Below are 23,629 nucleotides of genomic sequence, written 5' to 3' on the forward strand. Positions count from 1 at the left end.
AGTGCCTGACGTCGGCGAGGCAGCCCATAAAGGTCTGCAGACGGGTCAGAGAAGTCCCGGACCGTTTGGTGCCCGTGACATATGTCAGAAAACCGGCTGCAGATGGCACATCAATACCATTAACGAGCAGGGAACACTATCACTCCTTACATTATCATTATTATAAATAAAGTTTATAAAAGGATAGAATTAATTAAAACCATAACTTCATGATCAGATGATGTTGCTAAAAGAAGCTTGTATCAAGTTGTATCACAGATGCAGTTTCCTTCAAGCATGGTGGGGGGTCGCCAGAACCAAGTTTTACACAAACTTGGTTCAAATGTATTGAATATTCTGCCTCAATTGTTACTAACTAGCTTCAATGCAGAACTCAACCCAAGCTGTTTTATAGCAGTACTATCCCAGTTATAAATGTCAGTTAATGGCATTACAGGATACTGGACTTGCTGAGGTTTGACTCAATTAAAAAAATAAAAAATTAAACATAAATGCAACATCAAAATACAGTATGTTGCTACTTAACCTGCCAATAACATACGGCAATAATAACTGTGTACGCATGACAATATATTTTTATTAAAACCAAGACAGTGACATGTAATAATCATAAGAGCCACAAGCAGCACCAACAGAACAGTGACATACATTGAAACCGAAACAACACATAATCTTTACAGTATGAGAGGTTTTGGCAAATAGGTAAAGAGGCATTTTCATTTGGATTGATGATAACAAAACGTGTTAGTTTGCACTAAAGCAACAAAAAAATTAGCGTTGGCCAAAGTTGAGCCACTCGGTTATATGGATGAAATGTTAGAATGGCAACGTTTCAGTGTTCAGCTCCAACTCAAACATTGGTTCGTTGTAAACACGTCCAAGTCAATTAAAAACGGGAACTATCCAGACTAGAACTTTCCTACTTGGCACACAGCTTGTCTTGTCATAATAATAAAAAAAAAAAAAAAAAAGTTGCATTTTCCCTGCATTCACTGATACTAGGTACGACTGAGCTACATTTCATACAGATTCAGCCTCTCATTGTTTTCACATTTCACACCATCTTTCTGTTTCCTGAATCAACATTTTGTTGACTCCCGGTTTGGCAATGTAGCTAACTTGTCCTGTACATCTTTAGAAATTACAAAACCCCACCTCTGTCTCATGCACATGCCCTGATGTTCAGTTGCTCAGGGGTAACTATACAGACAACAACCCCCTTCCCTCCCTCCCTCCCTCCCACCCACCCACTCAAATTCTAATCACCTGTGGAGGAAATAAATACCAAACAGATCCTCTATCAAGCGTAACGGGCCCTGCTTCAACTCTAACCCTCCCAACCCCTCTCCTCCCTCTCTATCGTGGTGCGGTGAAGGCCCCCTGGGCAGCGCTGGTGGCAGCGCTGGTGGCTGCGGTGGTGGCGGCCTGGCGTACGGCCTGATTGGACATGACTCCGGTGGCGAACTCGGCCTGGGCCTTCTGAAAGCTGGCATCGGTCTTCCTGTACAGGCTGTGGACCTGGAGAGGGGAAGAGCAGAGCACGCTGACACCCGATACATGCGGCAATTCATCCTCATACCATGCACATTGTTTGGGTGAATATGATACGCAGAAACCGATACCGGGGCTATTGTTCTGACTGTTTGTTATCTACTGACTGCTTCATGGTAGGTGGACCACCTGGACACGGCAGGTGCGACTGTTTCCACAGAGCAGGTGGAAAGTGCAAGTACAGCATGACAATTTTGATTTCACTTACTTCCCTTGGCTTCTTTCAGGAATTGTGACCCACTACATCATGTCATGGTATCTCCTAATAGTGTACCATTCATTAGTGTTCATTCATATTCAAGTTGTCTTAGACCCACTTGTCCTTTCACTTAATAATTGGATTTGAATGAGTACTTAACATGGACTAACAATTAGGATTATTTTTCTGCCTTTTTGTGTGATTGCCTGCATTTCAAATATGACTATTTATTAAATCTTATGCATATGCACTAGTATTTCTGTTATAATCTGATATTTTAAGTATACAAGTTGTTGGTTTAAGTATATTCTGTTTGATAAAGTTAGTTTAAATAGAATTCACCTAATTTGCCATGGAAACGTGTCAGCACAGACTAGCCTGGCCCAGCTGTGCCTTCCAAAGCCCATATTACCATAATATTTATTATGGCATAATAAGATTTGGTATGTCCAAATACATAGTATGTCAAATGCTGTTTACCAAGAATACCAGGATGAATTACTGCATCCGGTCGCATTTGAAGTATACAAGCCAGCATGCTGTTCTGTATAATAATACCTGAATGTGCTAGCTGTGGTACTCTGACAGAATCCTGGATTCTTTAGCATGTATATACCTTGTATATACGAATCATGTTGAAGAAGCTAAATTCTGCAGAGTTGTCAATACAGAACAGTTCAAACAGCGTGTGTGTAGGGACATGAATGACCAGGATTCATATTCCCTGAAAAAGCCACATCCTGAGTTAGATACAGAGGAAAGTGTGACTGACACCATGCCAGAAATACAACCTTAATTTGAGTCACTACCTGTGAATTTCCCCTGCATGTAAACAAATGTATTCAGTTTTCACCTTCTTCAGCATGACAACCCCCATGGCGGCTTGGGCTGTAAAGACGATGGCATTCATCATCATGATCGCACCGACGGGGACACTGGTCTTCAGAGCAGCCAGGCTCACGATCCACCCACTGAGGGGAAGAGACAGGTGAGACAGAAATAAACAGAGGAAAGAAACTGGGGAGGGTCATGCATCCGTTTTAACTCAGATATGGGTTTGTTTGTTTATTAGTCATACCTGAAACCCCATCCAGGGATACCGATAGTCATGATGACGGAGACGACCACTTGGGCAAAGAAAACGAAGAAGAAGACAAAGAAATTGAAGGAGCTGTCACTCCTACAGAGGAGAGAAAAATATTGTTAGTGAGCATAATGAAGCAACAGATCAATGCCATTTATGCTTAATGCAGCTTGATTTTTTAGAAATGTGCAACACACCTGAAGGCTTTGTACACAGGACGGTACCAACAGAGGAAGGAGCAGGGGGTGAAGAGGAGGGCCCACAGGATGGCTAGGCCCAGGCCAACACCACCCGAGGAGTCCACGCAGAACATGGCCAGGGAGGAGATCAGGTTGAAGAACAGCGCACAAGTGCAAACTGGACATTGACGAAAGAAAGGATGAAAAGGAGACAAAAGAGTGAAAGGGAGTGGTTGGACAAGAATGAACAGCAATACAATCTGAGTGTAGGGATAAACTATTTGCTGCATTATTACTCTAGAGTAGTGGACTGGAACACAAATCCAAAGAAAGCCTCCCCACTCTGAAGAAGGACCCAACTTGTCAGGACTTTGGCTGATGCAACATGGCGCTATTTATTACCTTCCTTTTCCTGCTGCCAGGTTTTTGAGTTGGCTCCTTTGGACCTTTGGATGTGCCTCGGCGCAGGCTCAGGACTAAAGATTTCTGTTTTAATTAATTTTTTATCCTCGACCACTTCCTTCTCTTATGCGGTAACTTTCAACCTCACTTTTTCCGCCCTCTTTCTGTCATTTTCAAAATCAGTAGCAATGTCCATTTCATGCCATAACCCGGATTTAAACCTTGTAAACATGCATGTGAAACAGACTCATTTCAGACCCCTGTGACTTTTCCCCCCATTGTGCTGAAGCTTTGGGTCGTTAAAGAAGAACAAGATTTTGAATTGGTTCTTGTGTTCAGTAGATGCCCCGGGGGAAGACCTCTAAATCATCTTCGCGTTTTGGTAGAGACAGATTTCAGTTGGTTCCTGCCAAGTCCTCAAACTGGCAGATAAGTGTGAGAGTCTTTGTACAAACATTCCAGCTCATACTCCAGACAGTGCAGTAGGAATCACAGATACACGAGTCATGAGTGAAGGAGTAAGTGGCATCTGGTGGTGGGGTTGCAGATGGCATCCAACTGAATAACCCTAAACTCTCCCCTCCTATTCAAGCGTGTCTGAGAACTACGTGGCCTTCAGATAGCATAAAAAAGGAAAAGGCCCTCTCTGGAGCCAGTGTTTGGTTTGTCCATTATGGGCTACTGTAGAAACATTACGCATGATGCAACATAGTGGACTCCATGAAGAGGACCCTATGCCTATGTAGCCATAGACGGCTCATTGTAAGCTATTGAAACAATTTTTAGTTCCAGGGGATTATGCGCTAATAAAAATATTGTTTTGAATATTATATTCCATTTTTTCCATAAACCCCCCTAAATCCTACTTACACACACATCACTACACTACACATCCTCAGTTACATTACCACCACCTTCAACTGTTACATCTTAAGCATCAACAGATAAAGATTTTAAAGGTTCACTCCAATCACATACACTGTACCAGTGCCCGCCGCAACCACACCAATAACCATGTTATGTTATAACACTGATATGTGGGAATAACGGGGATTCACACATCAGCGCGTAGTAAGAGTTACAGAAACTCACGCATCCAGAAGTAGTACATGATGGTGACGGTGCGCTGGAAGCGCTGAGTGATCTCCACATTGATGTCTTGGTAGAAGCAGGGGCCCACGGGGAAGAATGAAGGCAACGGGGGCCAGTTATTCTGACGGGCTGACGAAGAGAAAACAGTGGGAAAACGTCAGTAAGGGCAATATCTTTTGAAATCATTACATCCATAAAATATTCAGGTATCTTAGGTATTTATTTCCCCTCTTATCCATCTCTTACAGGCTCCAGGTCCCAGGCTGTGCGACTCAAGCTCCCTCTCTCTTCTCTCCAGCTCCTGGGCTTTCTTCTCAAGCTCCTCCTGCTTCCTCAAGAGTTCTGCTGTGGTAGCATTTACTGCAGTCTAACACAGCAAGACACAGAGTGAAATGATTTATCAGAAATGCATGTCAAGTTTCAAAGAGAGAGGGTTGTGTATGTGTCATTAATAATTAAAAGGATTATATAAAATACCTGTTATCATAAAATATTCACAGAGGATGTGCTTTCAAGGTACATATGTGAAGTTATATATCATTGACATCTAGCGCACTTTTCTAATTTTCAGTGTGAGTACAATCACATTTTTGCCTGTGAATGTGCTGATATTTATGATCAAATGCCGCAACAAGTGTCTCCACATTGCAGAACGCATACCTGGGAGGTATAGGAGCCATAGTTGCGAGGCTCGGTGGGGGTTGTCCTACTAGGTGGGGTCACTGCAGGCACAGATGGAGCAGAGGGAGAGGTGGCTTCATACGGAGGAGGAGGCTGGAAAAAGAAACAGACATCATACATCAGTTTGACCTCATCCTGTAAGAAAATCCAGAAATAAAAGATACATGCACCACTTTCCACATTGAAACTAACTTTTTTAAACAAATGAAAATCAATACATTCACATAAAAAAAACCTTATACTGCAACTCCAATAAAGTGGCAATTAAAAGGATAATGCCAAAAGGAGAATTGTATGTATAACACAACATTTATAGATATGTGTGTGATCTTCATTCACTCTAGAAGCAAAATTATAATCGTATATAAGTTATAAAAACTGAATAATGTCTTCAGTAATAGTGTGCATGCGGCTTGTTGTCATGCACTCAGTCTGAGATTAAAGAGATCTACAACTAGATCTAGACCACATCAGTTTCCAAGACCCAGTCTAGTTCCTGTTAATGCAGTATTTGCCAATAGCAACAGCTGACAGGAAGTACCAAGGACTCAAGCGGTTTCCTAGCAACAACACTCCAATGACATGGTCCTTAACTTAGACCAAAGACTTTTCCTGGCAACAAAAACACTAAACCCTTTGACATGCAACTTAGGTGTGAGATGTATGTCACATGGCAATGTGTATCATTTGGTCTTGGTCAGACGATTACAACGAGATACATTTGTGTACAATCCAGTCCTGGTTAAGGCTGGATAACTAACTGGCTTAATGCAGCGTTACTGTGTGTCCAAACTGGTTTGGGCAATCAAATACACATTTAAGCAGGCTGCAAAAATATTAAGCAGGCTGCAATTTTATTACCCACTATTGAGGTGTTGCAGAGAACTTTTTCTTCTAAGGAAGTGAAACTAAATTGCAGTTCACTGTGTTTATCAGACGACCGAAGCTCAGCACTAACTAACAATGTCAAAAATGCAGTCAGCTACTTTATCTGGGAAAACAGTTAAACACACCAATCTTTGGCTTATTTTTGTTTAAAATAAAATTAAGCCTTTTAAGCACAATTTATTTCAAATGTTGTAATTCCCTTTTAAGGGATGAGTTTGTTTATTTATTATTTTTTACAACAGATAACCGCCCTTAAATTGCAGCCATTTCTTTCTCACACAATAGACATCTGATGAGTAGAAAGCTACAAACTGTTGGATTAAACATTAAATTAAATGGCAATTCAGTTTTTCTATGTTTGTGACAAATTGTAAATGGGACATTTTAGACAAATATAATTGGATTAAACAAATTTGATGGAAATGTGTTCAATTCTGAATGTCAGTCTCTTCTGTTATCTCATAATATATCTATATATCCCCTAATATCTTATAATATCTCTGAAATATTACTCACCCCAGTAGTATTATTATCAAAAGGGTTGTACAGGTCCAGTGTGGCATATCCTGTGTTGCTGCTGTGTTGAGTCACTGCAGGGTCCTAGCAAGACAACAAAAAAAGAGGCAAAATTAGCACGGTAATACATTTGACAGAAAACGATAATCCACATTTAACAAACCTGAGCGGCTTTTATTGGTGTATTCATTGTTAAGAAGAGCCACAAGTGGCCAAAGACTAAGGAAGGCAGGCAGAAAGGCCCAGAGAAAAAGCAACACACGTCACATGAGCAACAACACGCCTGCTATTACACAGAGCCAGCATCAGTGACGTGCATCCATCAAACACACCATGACAGGCTGATACTAGATTACTATTTCAGTTCACCCACTTGAAAAGGGTTGTGGTCTTCCATCGGCTCAGGGAAGCTTGTGTATTTTGACATGTCGATGGCGGGTTGTTTTGGGAGAAGAGAGCAAACGTCAATTAGCCACCACTTGCTGCTAATGCTAACGTTAGTCACGGGGAGGAAGAAAAAAGAATCAGCAGGTCTGACTGTTAAAGCAGGAGAAACGTTGCGTATTTTCGAAATCGAAAGGGCGGGCGGTGTAGTCGGTTTATTCTGTCAACTAGCTACCCGCCCCTCCGGTGGTCATCTCCCCGCAGTTTAACGTTAGCTAGCAGGGGGACACGATGTACGGACAGGTTGGTGGTTCTCTTCCCCGTTTATTTCTCCTGTTCAGTCCTGACTGTCGGGATCTGGATTATAGCTGCACCGATTCCCAGGGAAAGCACAACAGATACGTTATTATTCTCCCGCAGAGAAAAACAGCCGTGGTACCGGAAGTAGCTAGCCAAAGAGTCGATCATGTGACTGCTGCTGCGGCAGAGAGGCACGTGGGGACATGAGGGGGCGTGGCCTGACCTGGCTGAGCATGTCCCCTATTCTATTGAAATAGTCAGTACAACAACAATCTATGTTAGTAGATTTAAAAAAATAAAAACAATAAATATAATATATTTATACATAATAAATGTGCAAGAGGTTGAAGACTTAAATGTTTTGACAGTTATATTATACAATATAAATGACCTTAAAGGAGTTCATACCAAGGAACCCATAAAAGATGGTGATTGTCCTCACATCACTGAACTCCCATTGGTGTCAAGATGGTAGTATTCTACATGAATCTGACTGTATTAGACTGTCTTTTCAGTCAATAACTAACTTACTATCAAACTGTTCACAATATTTAATTATATGCAGGAGTTCTCTCGATGATGTTTCCTATTATTGTCAGGAGGTCTCGCTAATATTTATATACATTTTTAATATGCCTCTATAGGCCTGGGGCATTATAGCCTTTATATCGCTACTTGTTACTTTGTTTGTCATTTAACTAACTTAGCATTTGCACTTTGTTTAGCTAACATTATCCAACAATATATCTAGAGAGAAGTCCCACATTCATTTGGAGATAAATCCATTAAGATTGGTGATAAATGATCCTTGTGAAGGTGTAAAAGAAGCAGACAGTAAGCTGTGGTGTTGGTGAATGTTACCGACTCTCTGGCTTAATCGTTGTCATGACTTATATGTGTGCTAGCTAATAATGCAGGCTAGATGACTAGCATCACTGAGGCAAACTGTCATGCATTTGCATACGGTCAAGTCATTAGGTCCAACCATTTATAATCAGAGCTATTAATAAATTGATCTGGTTATGATTTCAGTCTAGGCAGCAATAATAGTTTGGTCATTTTTAAATTTCCCCGCTGCGGGACTATTAAAGGATTATCTTATCTTATCTTATCTTATTTATCATGTAGCTATCTTAAATTGAGCTACATGCAGTTGCAGACAGAGCCAGCTTGACATGGAGTATTTTGATTTAGTTCACATCGTCAAGTGACGCTAAGCCTCAACTAGCTTAATTGAGAAAATATGACAACTTTTATATTGAGTTTGGTTTAATTAAGAACAGCACCAGGAGACCAAAGTAGGTCCTTCAGGTGTGCCGAGGATCACACAAATCCAAGCTTGGGCAAGCTCAGAGAGAATACAGCCCACTGCATTATGAAGCCTGCCATTGGCTGCATTCATTCAAATCCGGCACCTTCCCGCAGGTTTGTGAGAAGGTGTGGATGTGTTTATTTGTGTTAAACAACGTAACCACCCTGAAACAACCCGAAATTATTGTTTTATACTTCTGATTCAGGGCTTTGTTCTCCCAATGCTGGTCCCCTCTTATCATTCCCTTCCTAGCTTGAAAGCTGTGTTCAAACAGCAACCAACAATGTGACTACATATTATGCCTTTAATAAAAGACCATAAACAAATGCTTTCTTTATGAAAACATTGTACATCGGCCACCATCCATTCGAGCGTACCATAAAAGTTATCTTAGGCTAAACACACCCTGAGTCGACACCATCCCTTCATTACTGGCGCTGTCTGCTGTAACCTCCATCATCGCTGCTCCTGTTTCACTGCATATTAGTCATACTTAACAGTTCAAAACAGCTGTCCCAGTCTCTTTTCAATAGGCATTGCACTGCAACCAGAAATAAACTGGGACACATTGAGAATGTTTATGTTAAATGCGATAAAACGGTCTATATGTTGTATAGTTGTGACATCACATCTGTGCAGAAGTCCTGATGGCTCATTTAAAGGAACAGTTTCCAGTATGGTCTGTATCACCCAATGGATTGGAGACCGGCTTTAAAATAATAATAAAAAAAGAAATTTGTCATTGACTCTTGGGGAAATGGATTGTTTTCTTTTAGCATACAATGGCAACTAAAAAATTGATCTGGGAATTAAAATCCTAATAATTTTGTCAATAATTAAATCCTAATTTGGGCAATTTACTCCACGCTTGCCGGCATGTCGGTTTGATCTTGGTATTGTTTTTTAGCCTAGTTTTTATAACTGTTGTTTGCTGTTTTAAAAAAGATACTTTCCTCCTCTTCCAGTAGATGTCACTCTTGTGTCTTGAAGGAAACATTTCCCCACTTCATGGGCTCAGATTCTCAGAAGGAAGGTTAGATTCAAACCTCAAGGAAATTGCCAGGTGCAGATAAAGAAACATTAATGCTATATTTTTACGCCTTTTTTCCCCCCTTTTACACATTCAAAATGTATCTTCAATACATTTTCTTCTTTTTTCCTGGTATTTGTTGTATGTGAGTTTCCTAGAGTTTTTTGTCTCTTTTCTATGAAGGGTGCATGCTCAAAGGAACCTTTCATAGGTTTTTCTTTTTACTTTTCATATCTGACCTTTACAATCACATGTTGAGCAGCAGCAGAAATAATTACACCTTAAGTTTGTACACACTTCATGTCCTCATGCCCTCAAACAATCGAGCCATGTCTCTTTTCATTCTTTTCTCCTACAAGTCACATGGGTTCACGTGTGTGAGGGCAGTCATATGATTTGATCACATACACGTAGGTTACGCACACATACAGTACTCACACACTCATGTTCATACTGTACATGCCTGTTTTTGCATCCTCCTGTTTTTATGAACAGATCTTCACACATATGAACTGTCTATTTATGCAGGCACACACTAACTAACAATAAAGATACATGTAAAGGTTAGCGTTATGGATATCATCATATCATCATTAGGACCATCTTAAAGCTCCAAGTAGCTTTAAGGTCCAAAATACCATGCTGCTCCATACTCTATGATGTTAACACTGAAGGAAATATTCCAACCTAGGGTTACATGTTTTTTATGGCCACTATTTTGTAAAATATGAGAGATTTAATGATTCACTGAGAAAATAATAATTATTTATTGACTAATTGATGAACAGAATCCTTAGTTACAGCCCTAGTTAATGTCCATAGAACAGGGCAGATTGGTAATTGGAAGTCAAACTTTTGATTTGGACTGTCTGTTTAATAATTCTGCCACTGAAGTGTACTTCAAAGATCAATGCAACCATATAGATGCATTGATCTTTTTGTGGAGAACCAGGAAGAAACATAGCTCATATATAATTGCTGGGGTTAAAATGATGTGGCATAGCAAAGAATGAGCGGCCATTTTTACAGCAATATTATTGATGGAATCTTCTTTAGCTTAACTGAGTGGATGTATTTGTGCTTGTGTTTTCTGCCTGAACCTGCTTGCATCGTTTGTGTTTTGTCAGCTGACTGCTGTGACTCATCATTTCCTCTAATTGCCGTGTCACGATTGGTCCAGATGGCTTCGATTCAAATGCTGGACCTCCCTGTCCTAAAACCACAGCATTCCAGCAATGCAGGGCTCCATGACATCACAGCCTGAGGAATGAACTGGCATAAGAGTTGTGTGTGGAAATTGACACTGGCTAACAAGGAGGGACTGGGTGGTTTAGACTGCTCCTATGAGGCCATTTCAACCATCAGTCAAAGGGGTCATTTAGACAGAATGTTGTGTGTGTGTGTGTGTGTGCGTGTGTGTGTGTGCCACAATGCCAATTTACTCATTGAACAAATAGCGGAGAACTTTCCATCTCCTCCAGAGTGCAGTTAAAGTGCTGCGGTTTTGTTGAGTGCTTACACAATAACCTTGGTTTTCACTGGGGCCATTCAAAACCTACTTTCTGCCTGCGAGAAATGAAAGCACGTACATGATGAGTGAAGTTGTGTAAGCCAAGCATTCTTTCTATTACCCAGATACAAACTGTATGCAGAGCAGGGGTTAGAAAAAAACGTAGTAGCATACATTTACCCAAATACAGTTTTGAGGTACATGTTCTTTTACTCTTCTAATTCCATTTTCTGCTGCTTTTTACTGCACCACTTTTATTTGACAGCTGTTGTTACAAGGTACTTTACAGGTTAAGATTTACAATTAAAAACATATGATTATCGTATAAAATACAACACCTTACAAAACTGGAGGATCCCAACCTTTTTGACCTGTGACCCCTCACCAAAAAGCAGGTATGGTTGTTCCACCAAATAGACAATTCCCATGTAAACTTTTCACTTGGTTTCATTCAAACAACCGTTCAAATTGTACATTATTTTACAAAAAAACAAAGTCCTAAATCATCATGCAATTTCTTGTTGCAGAACTTTTTTTCATTCTTCCCTGCCCCACTAATCATCTCACGACAAGTTACATTTACCTTGTGATCCCTTAGGAGGCCCGACCCCTAATGTTTGGAAAGTACTTAAAACTACTCCACAACCTGATACAATGACGCATCATGCATCAGTGTCAACAATCTGATAATTAAATATATAGTGCTTTTTAAGAAAATGTTGAATGCCTGACATTTATTGAAAATGCAGTATTTTTACACGTGGTATTGATACTTTTACTTGAGTAAAGGTTTTGAGAATTTCCTCTAGACATACACAAACATTTACCCACAGAGGTTATTGAGAACATTCATTTCGAAGCAGGCCCAGTCCTCCCACTGCTTGCTCAGCACTGTGTATAAACTGGGAAGCACTTCAGAGGGGCGCTTGTCTTCACACTGTTTGAAAACCTGGAAACACCATCACTGCCTGTGAACCGTAGCAGTTCTCTCCTCAGGAAGTGCCTGAGAGACCCCGAAGGTCCATTTTTCACAGCATGGTGAAGTCTGCCTCAGACTGAACCAGCAGTGGAGTTTTGGTTGAGTAAAATAAGGATTTTACGCACATAAATCAATCTATATTTTCCGCTAAACATTTCAAGGCCGATTTTTGCATATTCTGTGTGCACCCATTATGTTGAAAAGGGGATTTTGAAAGGGAGCAGCTGGAAATCTCCATGCACAGCCACTTAAAACTTTGTACCTGGGTGCAAAGCCAAAGCAAAAAGGGGTGGGGGATTTCTTTATTGAGCTCACTCTGTAAGTAGGTACAGCTGGAGAGGGGAACATACAAAGTATAACCTCTCCTGATGCTATGAAATAACTTTCTCATGACCAACCTCTCTCTGGCCCTCACTCATTTTCCTTTCCATTCCCTGTTTCCCTCTTGTCTTTGCCAAATGTCCCTCAAAGCAAAGTTTTATGAAATAAGAATTGTCTTTGGTAGTTTTTTTAAATAATTGAAGACATATTGTAGTGAGCTACGATGACACAAGAGCACACAGAGGACAATGTGGATTGCAAGTGGAAAAATAGAGGGGGAAAAGGGTGCGGAATCGTCAGGAGAATATGAATGGCAGACAGAGATGTTAAGAGATATACAGACGGACGACAAGGGAATGGGAGGGGCAGTGAGGAGGCAACATAAAGATTAAGTGTTTGAGGAGGAATCAATCAAACAGTGAAATCATATAAAACACTTTATTACCATGTCGAAAAAGGGGATTTAAACACAGCTTTTAGGAAAAGGATGTATGACATTTCTATATGATACGTAAAGAGCAAGTTCAGGCATCTTTGGTGTTCCAAAAGCAACTACAGGGCCAACATACAATCATGTAAACTAAAGCTTTTCTTATACACAGTGCACTGTTTGAGATCTGACCAACATCTGACTGGCTGGGAGGACGACGAGGAAATAAGCAAGGCGAGTAAATGTAAACCATGCATGAGGCGCAAAACAGGAGTATTGAATGACAGTCTTGAAAACGTTTCCTCATTCCCTCTCATAAACTCTGGTGCAGACAACATCCCCTGCAGTCATTGTCTGAAAGAAAACAGCAACAGAAGGACAGAGAATTAGCTTTTGGTAGCGCTTTCTGATATGACATGCATTATAAATGGGTTGTAAACTGCAACTAATTAAAAAAACAAAACAGCTATAGAGTCATGTACTGGTGCTGTCCAGAAAATAATTACCAGTATCAGCTCTCCATCGTTGGTCAGCTCTCGGGTCCACGCTGTTCTGGGCCCATCGCCTTTCTGTACGGTCTGTTCACAGCTGATCTTGCTGTCTGTTTCCCACTTAGGAAAACTCTGCAGGGATTCATGTGGAGACAAATATGCATCATTTAAGTGCGTTGGATATTATAAAGTCATAGCAAAGGTTTGAGTTCTGTCATAAATGGATCTCCGTGTGCTGATCACTGCATGTCAGAACATTCTTTATGTCTTCACCAATCACTCAGTATGAAGACATGAAGAACAAATCCATGTATTATCAGCAGCACTCACTCTTGAGTTGGGCTCAAATTATTTCCATGTTTTTTCTTGTGCATAACTCTGGCTAGTTAGGCTGTCCTTGGCCAAGATCTGGTATGCATACATTGACATTATACAGGAATGTTAACTGGGATGTGTACCGTGCAGGGACGTCCATCCACTGTGGTCTCGTTGAAGGACTGACCCACGGTGAAGGAGACATGGGTGGTGCGGACGCTGGTGTATGTCTTGATGGACAGACTCTCATCCTGCTGGGTGATTTCCACCGCCGGGCTGGAGGCCGCTCTCACTGCAATCTTCCTCAGGAACACATTCACTCCTGCTCACACACAAACAGGACTATTATCAAACAACCAAACTCTATCCGGAGCATCATTATCAGAGTTATATGATTTTACTCAGATTTCTTACCTTCAACGCAGCCTGTTTTGAGTTCATTCAGTGCAGCATAAAAATCAGTCTTTATGTAATCCATCATAATTAATCTTTCAGCACCTTTTTTTCTTTTTCTGACAATGTTACAGTATCGCTTTGCAGTAATGCAGCTGCAAGCAGGGAATGTTTGGAAATGTTTTCCCTTGTTTGGCGGTCATTGAATCTATGTCATCTGATATTTGAGAGTTACACAAGTATAAAAAATCATGTTATCCTTGTAACAATGTCTATGTCTGCTTAGTATTTGTCTTTTCAGTTTGATTTCCAACAACAAAGGTTATGAATGCAATGCTTTTTGGCAGTATTAAAGTTTTCAAAACCGCATTGCCACACAATAATAACAAAATGTTAATGAAAAAGAAAAATAAGACGGTGAAATGTTCATTGTGATTCATTTCTGAGTTGCCAGTCTCATCCTGCTGACCTTTTTTTTTCTTTGTTGCTTTACTGAGTGAACTAAAACCAAGGAAATTAATTTAAGAATTTATGGAATGGTTCAGAAAATGGTTGTCAGTAAAACAGAGCATACAGCATTTCTACTTAATGTGTTACAACATGCAAAACCACTGGTATGATCCTAAAACCACTAATTACTGCGGCATTGTTAAAGACATAGCTCATCCAAAAGTTCAAATTTAGCCATTATCCATGCAACTTGGAACTCAGCTGGTTTCATACTTGTTAACCCCAGCCTTATCCTAAGTTGAATGAGAAGCAATAATTGTAGTTATTTTGCGTCTCTGCCTTTTGACCCTTTAGCTTTTGCCATTCCTCATTTGAACTGGACTGACATATCAAGAGTACCTCACAAATCAGATTAAGGTCAGACCACATTTGCTCATGGATAGGTACTAAAGGAGGCAACACACACACATAGACTGGGTCCGGGAGGCCCAGGGCAGTGAAGGAAAGTCAGTCTCAGATCCGGCTGGCTGCTGGGGCCCATGTCAAGGCTTAGTTCCGTTTACACTGGCTCTAATTACAACCGCATGAGGAGGACCCTGCTTTAGATGAGTCTAATCTAACATTCCTCCGAAGGCTATTTGTCTTCAGATTTTTAATGGATGCCACTGGCTGGCCCTCGCCTGACCTCCCGCTCGCTCTCTTGCTTTTTCTTATAACTGGAATCCATACAGTCGGGTAGCTGAAACAAGACATATATTCCCAAGAACTTAAAGCAGGGCAGGAGCAAACCGATGAAACCACAGAGAGCCACTTCAGACCACTTTGGTTCTCCGGTTGACCTCTAAGCCAAGTGGATTTCCAGTAGATAATGCCACTGTCAACCTGATTGACAGGTCATTGTGCAGGAGGTGCTTCCCTTTCCCTTTCTAATCATTTTTTTTGCATTTTCACAATGGAGCTGAATGGTTAATGATAAACCAGGTAATAATATGCTGCTTGACTCTAAACTGGCATCAAAGTTTGACTTTTTGCATGAAAAGCACAACCAAAGGTGATGGTGCGGGGGGGGACAAGATGCAATCCTGTCTTGTGATGGAATTTTTTTTTAAGAGGGTTAAACAACTTTATTGTGCATGTTTAAGCAATTGAAATACATAATCTGTCTTTCCATAAAATGCTTCAAATGTATGACTTACCAAGTGCTTTCAAAAGATCCTCGAAGTTTTCCGAAGACTTCATTTTCCATTTTCCGGAAAAATCTGTGGTTTTCTTCTCCATATCCATGTTTTTTTTTTTTTTTTTTTCTTGCAGATTAGAAGCCGGTTGTGACTGCAGACTCGCGTCGGTTGTCTCTCTGTCCCTCTCCGTTAACCGGTCTGCAAAACGGTCTCCGCTGCCTGCATCTGCGCCTCCATTGATTGGCCGACAGCTCGGCTGAATGTGATGCTGGTCCAGCCAATGCAGAGGCCGTTAGCAGGGAGGGACTTTCCCCCTTCTGGTTCTGACTGTACCCTCCGCTTCTGTCAGCATGGTGAAATATTTGGATACGAGCTGGAAAATACACTTCCAGTAAATCCTTTGATGTGGATGAGCAGCCGGCTCGGATATTAAGTGTTAATTGTAATTTTTTTTTCTCAAGTTGGTGTCAAGAAGTCTCAATCAGTGAGCAGCTAAATGGAAAAAATGGATAAAAACTTTTAGTTTTAAAAAAATAAATAGGCTAGACATGTGTTAAGTATTCCAAGATCTGGAATGTCAAATCAGATATCAGGGTTCATATGTTCAGTTCCATATTTGGGGGTTGTAAAGCTGGTAATGAAATAGCAAAAAGATAAGACTCACAGCTGGAGGCATCCATCCTGGAAGGTGCCATCAGCATTTTCACTCTACAACTACAATGAAAGCTATACAAGCTAAACAATCAAAGAGCACATCGGCTATCAGTTTTATTTACCCAACACATCTCATCCTGTCTTTATCTGAACCGGACAGGGACGGGTTACATGTCTTTAGGCCTTTTATTTTTGTAAACAAAACCTCTTTAGTGGAGGTACAGTGTAAGCTATACAAGCTTACGTCCTGTTAATGCCTCAAATACTTCCATTCTTACATATGAGTAATTTATATTTAGGTGGATATGTTAATTTATATGATGATATCAATTATATGTAGCACCAATAACGTAATTGCAAATTAAAGATGTACTATTGCTTAAGGAAGGACAAGCATTATGTTTTGGTACTGTGTTACTGAAAAGAAAAAAAAAAAACTAAACTTGTTAATTAATTGACTGTCTCTAAACTGTCTCTCTCTCTATTCCTCTCAAATTTTAATTTACATTCAAGTCAAAATCAGCCGTATTGGTATTTCCTGGCATAAAAGTGCCAAAGCAGAGAGAAGAATCAGGGCATATGATATATGATGAAAATGCAATGAAAATTCTCTAAAATATTCCTCTGCCCTGCAGTGAGCTTAAAACACTTGCAACCAGAAAGGCACAGAATAAGTGTGTTTCTGGCAGCAGAGTGGCGGCTGGGAGGCTGAGATGCACCAAGTGCCAACCTCAAAGGCTAAAAAATGAAGCCAACGCGGAAGTGCAAAGAGCTTCAGTTCATCAAATGGGCACTGAAGCTGCCAAAAAGCGAGTCAATCCCCATAGACCTCCATGTTAAATACCCAACTTTACAGCATAAATAATCTTGTTTACAGCCGAGTACAAAAAATTCCCAAACTCCCAATGTATTTCCGCTTACACCCAGAGGGGGAGTCCAAACTTAATTTTCTTTAGTTTATGACTTTCTTTCTTTCTTTCTTTCTTTCTTTCTTTCTTTCTTTCTTTCTTTCTTTCTTTCTTTCTTTCTTTCTCCCACACATGCATTAACACACTGCCAGGAATATTTCACCAGGTTTGGATCAGAAAGGATGCCTCCGGAAACATGATGCAGTGCATTCACCCAACAAAAGGAGTGATGATGTTATCAGCGCAGGTTGTCTCAAGCATTCCTCCCTGTGGCACCATGCAGCTACTGTACCCTATAGAGTTACAGCAAGGGGATTAACCTCATCGGGTATTTTAGACAGAGAAAGCAAATATAAAAGCACTTTTGAATGCAAATTAGACATACCATCCTGGCCAGCATTCACCGCTGGCTGACCTCGGACTGAGAACAAACAGAGGACAACAGCAGCTCAGGGAAGAGAAGAAGAAGAGGAGAATGGCCATGATGAAAGGATAACACTGGACACCGCTGTCCCTGTTGCTATGACAACGGATGTAGTTTCATTAGTATGTGATTCACCTGAAAGCAATCTCCCTTCCTTTGCTGTAGAGATCTGTATATGTGTGTTTGTATTTTGGTTTATTCACTTATTATTCATTTTTAATAGCCTTATTCATTTAGGGGAATCAGTTTTTGAAAAAAGTTTTTGAAATTTTTTTTAGAAACAAAGGGCTAAGTTTTCAGTCATAAAATGTACTTTTATGCAGGCCTATGTTAGATATAGAAAAAGATCCGACCTGCAAACTTTCAAGACGTGCAAACGGTGACAGGATTCACAACTAAATCAGGATCAATCAGAGGGTTTAGGGGGCATTCTCCCTCCATAAAGAAATTGTGAGTGGAATTAATATTAAGCTTTTAGGAGCATTTTTGAGTTTTGAATAAAGAGAGATAAAGAGAAAACTTGTTTTAATGAATTACATTTTTTGTTGCATAATAATATAAATGTGTATTAAATCATTGAATTTGAATTATTGATGTATTGCTGGGTACATCGCTTAAATGTTGCAGAAGATGAATGTGGAGCTAATTTTTAATTATTTTTACTTTACATACTGCTGGGTAGCTTGTGAATTTTGTCCTGGAGAACAAAAAAGCCTGAATGGTATTAAAACATAAAAAACTATTTTTTGATTATATTTTGCATAGGTAATCTGAATCGGCAAAGTAACTAAAGCTCTCAGATAAATATAGTGCATTTCCCCCTTCATTGTCATAAAGTACAAGTTGGTCTACCTCGATTCTGTACTTAAGTATGCTTAAAGTAGACTACTTGAATAGCCTACCAGTAAATGTAGCCAATAGTAACGGCCAACAACTAGTAACTGATTTGTAAAAACGCCCTAGAGAACATTACGTTACAGGAAGATGGCTTTAAACAGTCAGAAACCCTATTTACATTGTGTTGTGCTGGCAGTCACTCAAAGTATGTTCCCTCGTTAAATAGCAGTTTACCATACCTCATGTTAAAAATAAATAAAAGTAAATTATAAGAAATTTTACATAAGATAGACTTGACACAGAAGCAGCTTTTCATTTTTATTGGACATTTTGTTTTTTCCCCAAAGTAGTGCCTTTGCATAATAACCAAAAAGCACACAAACAGCCAAATATCATATTAACAGCAATGTCATCTTGAACCTGTAGGAACATGTTCATGAACGTGTATCTACCCTCTACGCACCATCACACTACAAATGTCAACCTTCTTCAGTACCAACTTGCCTGCACCAGATGTGGTGAGGACGAGTCCAGCCAGATTCCACCACGTGAGGACCGCCTAATTATGCATTCCACTCGTGCCAACTATCAACTGCTATCTGGAGACGGTCTCTTCAAACCCAGCCATCTGTATCAAGCCCCAAAGGACCATGGGTGGACCACAGACGATTAGGGGCAGCTAGAAATCCAGTGGAAGAGAGAGAGAGAGAGAGACCTGAGAGACGTGGCATTTTAGTTGACACTATGTAGCAAAGTATAGTGTGACATGTTTGTTAAACATATTTCTAAATGTAATATTCAATCCTAACTTAAAGTTCTATATTAAGGATTAGATAAATAGGGAAAACAAACTGCATCTAAAGGCTACTGTTAGCCTACATTTTTATAAATTATGGCTAATGCTGTATTACATGAAACATGCCACAGATTGAAGTACCTATATATCTCATCCCAAACTATTAAATAAACGTTACTTCAAACATTACTCAGGAGCTTATTCCAAGTATCTGCTGGTGGCCAATAGTCCAGACACATCCCCGGGAAGTCCTTTTCCAGGTTTTGAACGACAGCTGTCCACTACTTTAAGAGGCAGTTACGACTAATAAGTTGCCAGTCAGCAAAGCCAATCATGTCCTAACATAATAATAATAAAGGGATGTAGAGTAATTGAAAAATGACAGCTAGAATTTGCCAACCCACATTGTACTGGTAAGTACAGTTTTGGGTCTAAGCCAATGGACTAATTATCATTCCTGGGTGACGAGTTGGCAGGTATGAGTATAGTTCATCATCAGGTGAGCTCAGTTTATCAATCCACTGGCACAGAGTTCAACATCAGTATGATTTCTTTTTTTGTTCCATAGGTTGTGTAACTGTGTTTGTTCAGAAAGAACACCAAGTCCAGAAGAAATGTGATTTGCAAAGTGAGTTGTTAAATCAATCAGATCTTTTTATGAAGGGAAAGGTGACAGTAAGTGACAGGTGAGAATACCTGTATTGACAATCCAAAAGAACAGGGTGTGTATTTATGTGTGTGAGTCTGAGTCCATATATGTTTATGGAGTACTTATAAGAACATTTATTTTAATGTGATTTTGTATTGGAGTTCTTTTTTTATGTATTAGTTTTAAAGAAATGTCCTATGTAAAAGCGTCTTCCATATCATATCATCTACAAATGTATTCCAAAATCAAAACACATATGGAAATGTAGGCTAGAAATATCTCTTTGAAACTGAGCTTTTATAGATCTGTTGTTTTTACCAAAATGCAAATGACAAAAACCATTCACTAGAATAGCAAAAAGCGCCACCTAGCGTTGATTTGAGGGTTTGAGTTTGTATCCGGAACTTCCTGTAGTTACATGTTTCCAGACGGTCGCCAGTTAAGCAAGCACCGGTTATATCATGTCGAGGCACCTTCGCTTCATCGCGCGGACAGTTATGGTCCAGGAAGGCAACGTTGATGCGGCGTACAAGACTTTAAACAGGTCAAACTCTTGTGTTTAATATAAATTATATTACGAAAGTTGCTGTTTTCACGGAGATGACAAGCTAATGTTGGCTAGGTTAACGTTAGCCTTCCGCTCAATGTCACAGAGCTGCGCCTGCGCAGTAGTGACAGAGCTAATAGAGACAAAATAACGTTCACGCCTAATTTAAGGGTTTAAATTCTGCAGCAACAATTGATCGTATTTACTACTACTACTACTACTACTACTACTAAGTCGAGCAATTCTGGGCAGTTAGGTGTGTTTTATTTTTAGTTGCATACTCAAAAAGACAAAGTATTAATATAGGAATAAAGGGAAATACTCATCACGACATAGGCCAAACAGAGAAACTAACAACATTCTCTAATTGAATTAGAGAACATACTTAAACATACGCCAGGGGTCTAAAACCTACTTTTCAAGTGTACAATAACATCATTGCATGTTTGGTTGTCATTAAGGGTTATTAGTTAAAGGCTGCCAGAGATTTACAAGGTTACAGGGTTTTTATTTGTCATTGTACGACAGGGTTGCACAACAAGAAAGTTTGTTGTGGTCCCCAATTTGCTACATAGAAAGGAAAACAAACAACAACAAAAAATATATTATACATGGAGGGTGGAGGATGAATGAAGGAGTGTTGCAGCCAGAGGAGATAAGCTGTTTTGAAGTCTGGTGGTTCAGCAGCTGATACTTTTGTATCTCTTTCCAGATGGCAGCAGGGTAAACAGGTTGTGGCTGTAGTGTGTTTTTTTTTTTCTTTTAATATCCCCTTAGCTCTTCACAGGCCCCTCTTCTCACCAATATCACTGATGCTCAGAAGATGGGTGCCGATGCCGTCCACACCAGTTTGTAATGTTTGCAGTCAGGATGCTTTCTTCTGCTCCTCTGTAAAAGTTGATAAGAATTTGGTACAGGAGTTTCGCCTTCTTACGTTTCCTTAAGATATACAGCCGTTAATAAGATTTCTTAACCAGGATGGAGACGTGTGATGACCCTGTCAGGTTGTTTGTGATTCTGATTCCAGGGAACTTCAATTTGTTAACTTGCTCCACCTCACCCCCATTGATGTAGACAGGGGTTTAGGTCTCTGCCTCCTTTTTTCTAAAAATCAACAATCAGCTCCTTGGTTTTACTGATGTTGAGCAGTAGGTTGTTCTCTGAGCACCACTCTGCAAGGTTGTTGATTTCCTCTCTGTATGAAGTCTCTTTGCTGTTTGTAATCCAGCCAATGACAATAGTGTCATCTGGCAACTTCACAACAGCGTTCTCTTCATGTTTGGGGTAGCAGTCTTGGGTGTACAGCGTGACCAGGAGGGGGCTGAGCCCTGGGGGTCCCTGGTGTTCAACACTAGAGTGGAGTAGGTTTGGCTGCCAATCTGAAGTGCCTGGGGTCTGTTTGTGAGGAAGTCTGATAACCAGTTTCAGAGTGAGGTACTCAAGCCCAGAGTGCTTTGTTTACTTATCAGTTTCATGGGGTAGATTATTTCGAAGGCTGAGCTGAAATCAATAAACAACATTCTGATGTAGGTGTTGTTATTTTCCTGATGAGTGATGGCTGAGTGGAAAGCAGTAGAGACGGCATCCTCTGTTGTTTTTAATGTGCTGGAGAAGCAGTTTCTCATAGCACTCACAGGGCCATAGTCATTAAGACTGGACACAGCTGAATTTTTAGGTATAGGGACAAGTGCTTTCTGGTGGGAGGTGGGAACGCTCTCCTGTGACAGTGATATGTTGAAAATGTCGGTGATGACATCAGTTGGCACGTGTTCTTTGTAGACGACCAGGAATGTTATCAGGCCCAGCAGCTTTACTCATATTCACTCTCATCTGGGTTTGAGGAGATCCAAGCGAGCATAAAAAGGTGTTCAACTCATCTCCCACCTGGCCTCACACATGATGGTTGTGCTTTTATAGCATGTTACATTTTGGATGGCCTGCCACATAACTTTAGTGCTGTTGGTGTTGACGTGTTCTCTTTGCCTCCTTGATGCCAAATTGAAGTCCTGCTCTGGCGATGCTGAATGCTTCCTTGTCAACTGACCGAAAGGCAGCTTTTTCTGGCTTTGGATAGTGACGTCATCTCTTCATTCATCCAGGCTCTCTGGCTTTCTGGTTGGGGAATGATCTTATTGTTTTTGTGATCACCACAGCATCAACACATTTGCTGATATACGATGTCACAGTTGGCGGCATACCTGAACATGTGCCAGTCTGTACATTCAAAACAGTCTTGTAAAGCAGCTGTAGCTTCAATGGTCCAGCCTTTATCTGTTTTTCCTCATGGTTTAGCCTGTTTAATTAGTTGGACATATGTAGACAGAAGGTACGGGAAATATGTTCTGATGGTCCAAATTTGGGGAGGGGAGGGCATTTTAGCTGCCAGGAATATTTGTGTAAACATGGTTCAGTGTATATGAAGACCTTATGGTAAAAAATGTTGCTTCAGCACTGCTGATAATTTTTATTTTCAGTGACCAGTGTCAATTGTATTGCTTTTTCTATTTACCTGTTTAAAAGAGTTTCTTCAACCCCAAGTATCAGCTTTTTCACACGTTTTCTCTTCATACTCAAGGCTCCTGACTCAGGAAGGAGTGATTGAGGCAGTGAAACGCAAGCGCTACTGCGAAAAGCCCTGCCGAGAACGACAGCGGAAGAACTTTGAGAACTGCAGGCGGATCTACCACACGGAAATGGCCAGGAAAATTGCCTTCATCTCTAGGACAAACAGAGAGGATCCCTGGCTCGGCTGCTAATGGTCTGATGGGACAGCATCTTATCGATGGACTTGTTGAGATGGGATCATCAAAATATAAGAGGCAGTCAAGACCAAGACAATGTCACTGTCACATCTGAATGGACTTTGGAAATACTGAGAAAAGTGTATTTTGTTGTTTAAAAGGAAAAAGACGTTTGGAGATGTGCATTCATTGTCAAGTCAACTATTGTCCATTTTTTTCATAAAATTAGGCATAAAAGTGCTTGTACTCATTCTTGGTTGTAATGTGAAGGTTAATGAATACTAGGTTGATGACATTTTGTGCTTTGAATCTTCCCTCATAATTTTCTTCATGAAAAAGCTAATAAATGTGTTCCATTGTCTGAAAATCTAAAGTTTGTAAAGAAGTA

At 40.3% G+C, this 23,629-nt stretch overlaps 3 protein-coding genes across 4 annotated transcripts; 1 reads left to right on the top strand and 2 right to left on the bottom strand.

Annotated features, from left to right (window-relative positions):
• Nucleotides 1-1,268: 1,268 nt before the first annotated feature.
• Nucleotides 1,269-7,479, bottom strand: scamp3 (secretory carrier membrane protein 3). 2 transcript variants are annotated; one of them, XM_054605949.1, is made up of 9 exons: nucleotides 6,756-6,846; nucleotides 6,593-6,676; nucleotides 5,168-5,281; nucleotides 4,754-4,874; nucleotides 4,508-4,636; nucleotides 3,032-3,191; nucleotides 2,829-2,930; nucleotides 2,604-2,721; nucleotides 1,269-1,518 (listed from the first exon to the last, which is right to left on the bottom strand). In XM_054605949.1, the coding sequence occupies exons 1-9, from the start codon at nucleotides 6,780-6,782 to the stop codon at nucleotides 1,357-1,359; spliced, it is 1,017 nt and encodes a 338-aa protein (XP_054461924.1). In that variant the 5' UTR covers nucleotides 6,783-6,846; the 3' UTR covers nucleotides 1,269-1,356. The 2 variants fall into 2 exon arrangements, with proteins under 2 accessions (XP_054461924.1, XP_054461923.1); XM_054605948.1 differs by lacking the exon at nucleotides 6,756-6,846 and adding an exon at nucleotides 6,966-7,479 and having other exon boundaries at nucleotides 1,271-1,518.
• A 5,418-nt stretch (nucleotides 7,480-12,897) lies between these two features.
• crabp2b (cellular retinoic acid binding protein 2, b) lies at nucleotides 12,898-15,844 on the bottom strand. Its single transcript, XM_054606386.1, has 4 exons — nucleotides 15,704-15,844; nucleotides 13,808-13,986; nucleotides 13,365-13,481; nucleotides 12,898-13,212 (listed from the first exon to the last, which is right to left on the bottom strand). The coding sequence occupies exons 1-4, from the start codon at nucleotides 15,789-15,791 to the stop codon at nucleotides 13,162-13,164; spliced, it is 435 nt and encodes a 144-aa protein (XP_054462361.1). The 5' UTR covers nucleotides 15,792-15,844; the 3' UTR covers nucleotides 12,898-13,161.
• A 4,532-nt stretch (nucleotides 15,845-20,376) lies between these two features.
• On the top strand, nucleotides 20,377-23,608 carry mrps21 (mitochondrial ribosomal protein S21). Its single transcript, XM_054606190.1, has 2 exons — nucleotides 20,377-20,497; nucleotides 23,076-23,608. Exons 1-2 carry the CDS (start codon nucleotides 20,415-20,417, stop codon nucleotides 23,254-23,256), a joined length of 264 nt encoding a protein of 87 aa, XP_054462165.1. The 5' UTR covers nucleotides 20,377-20,414; the 3' UTR covers nucleotides 23,257-23,608.
• Nucleotides 23,609-23,629: the final 21 nt, after the last annotated feature.

Source organism: Anoplopoma fimbria, chromosome 10, assembly GCF_027596085.1.
Source record: "Anoplopoma fimbria isolate UVic2021 breed Golden Eagle Sablefish chromosome 10, Afim_UVic_2022, whole genome shotgun sequence".
Lineage (NCBI taxonomy): Eukaryota > Metazoa > Chordata > Actinopteri > Perciformes > Anoplopomatidae > Anoplopoma > Anoplopoma fimbria.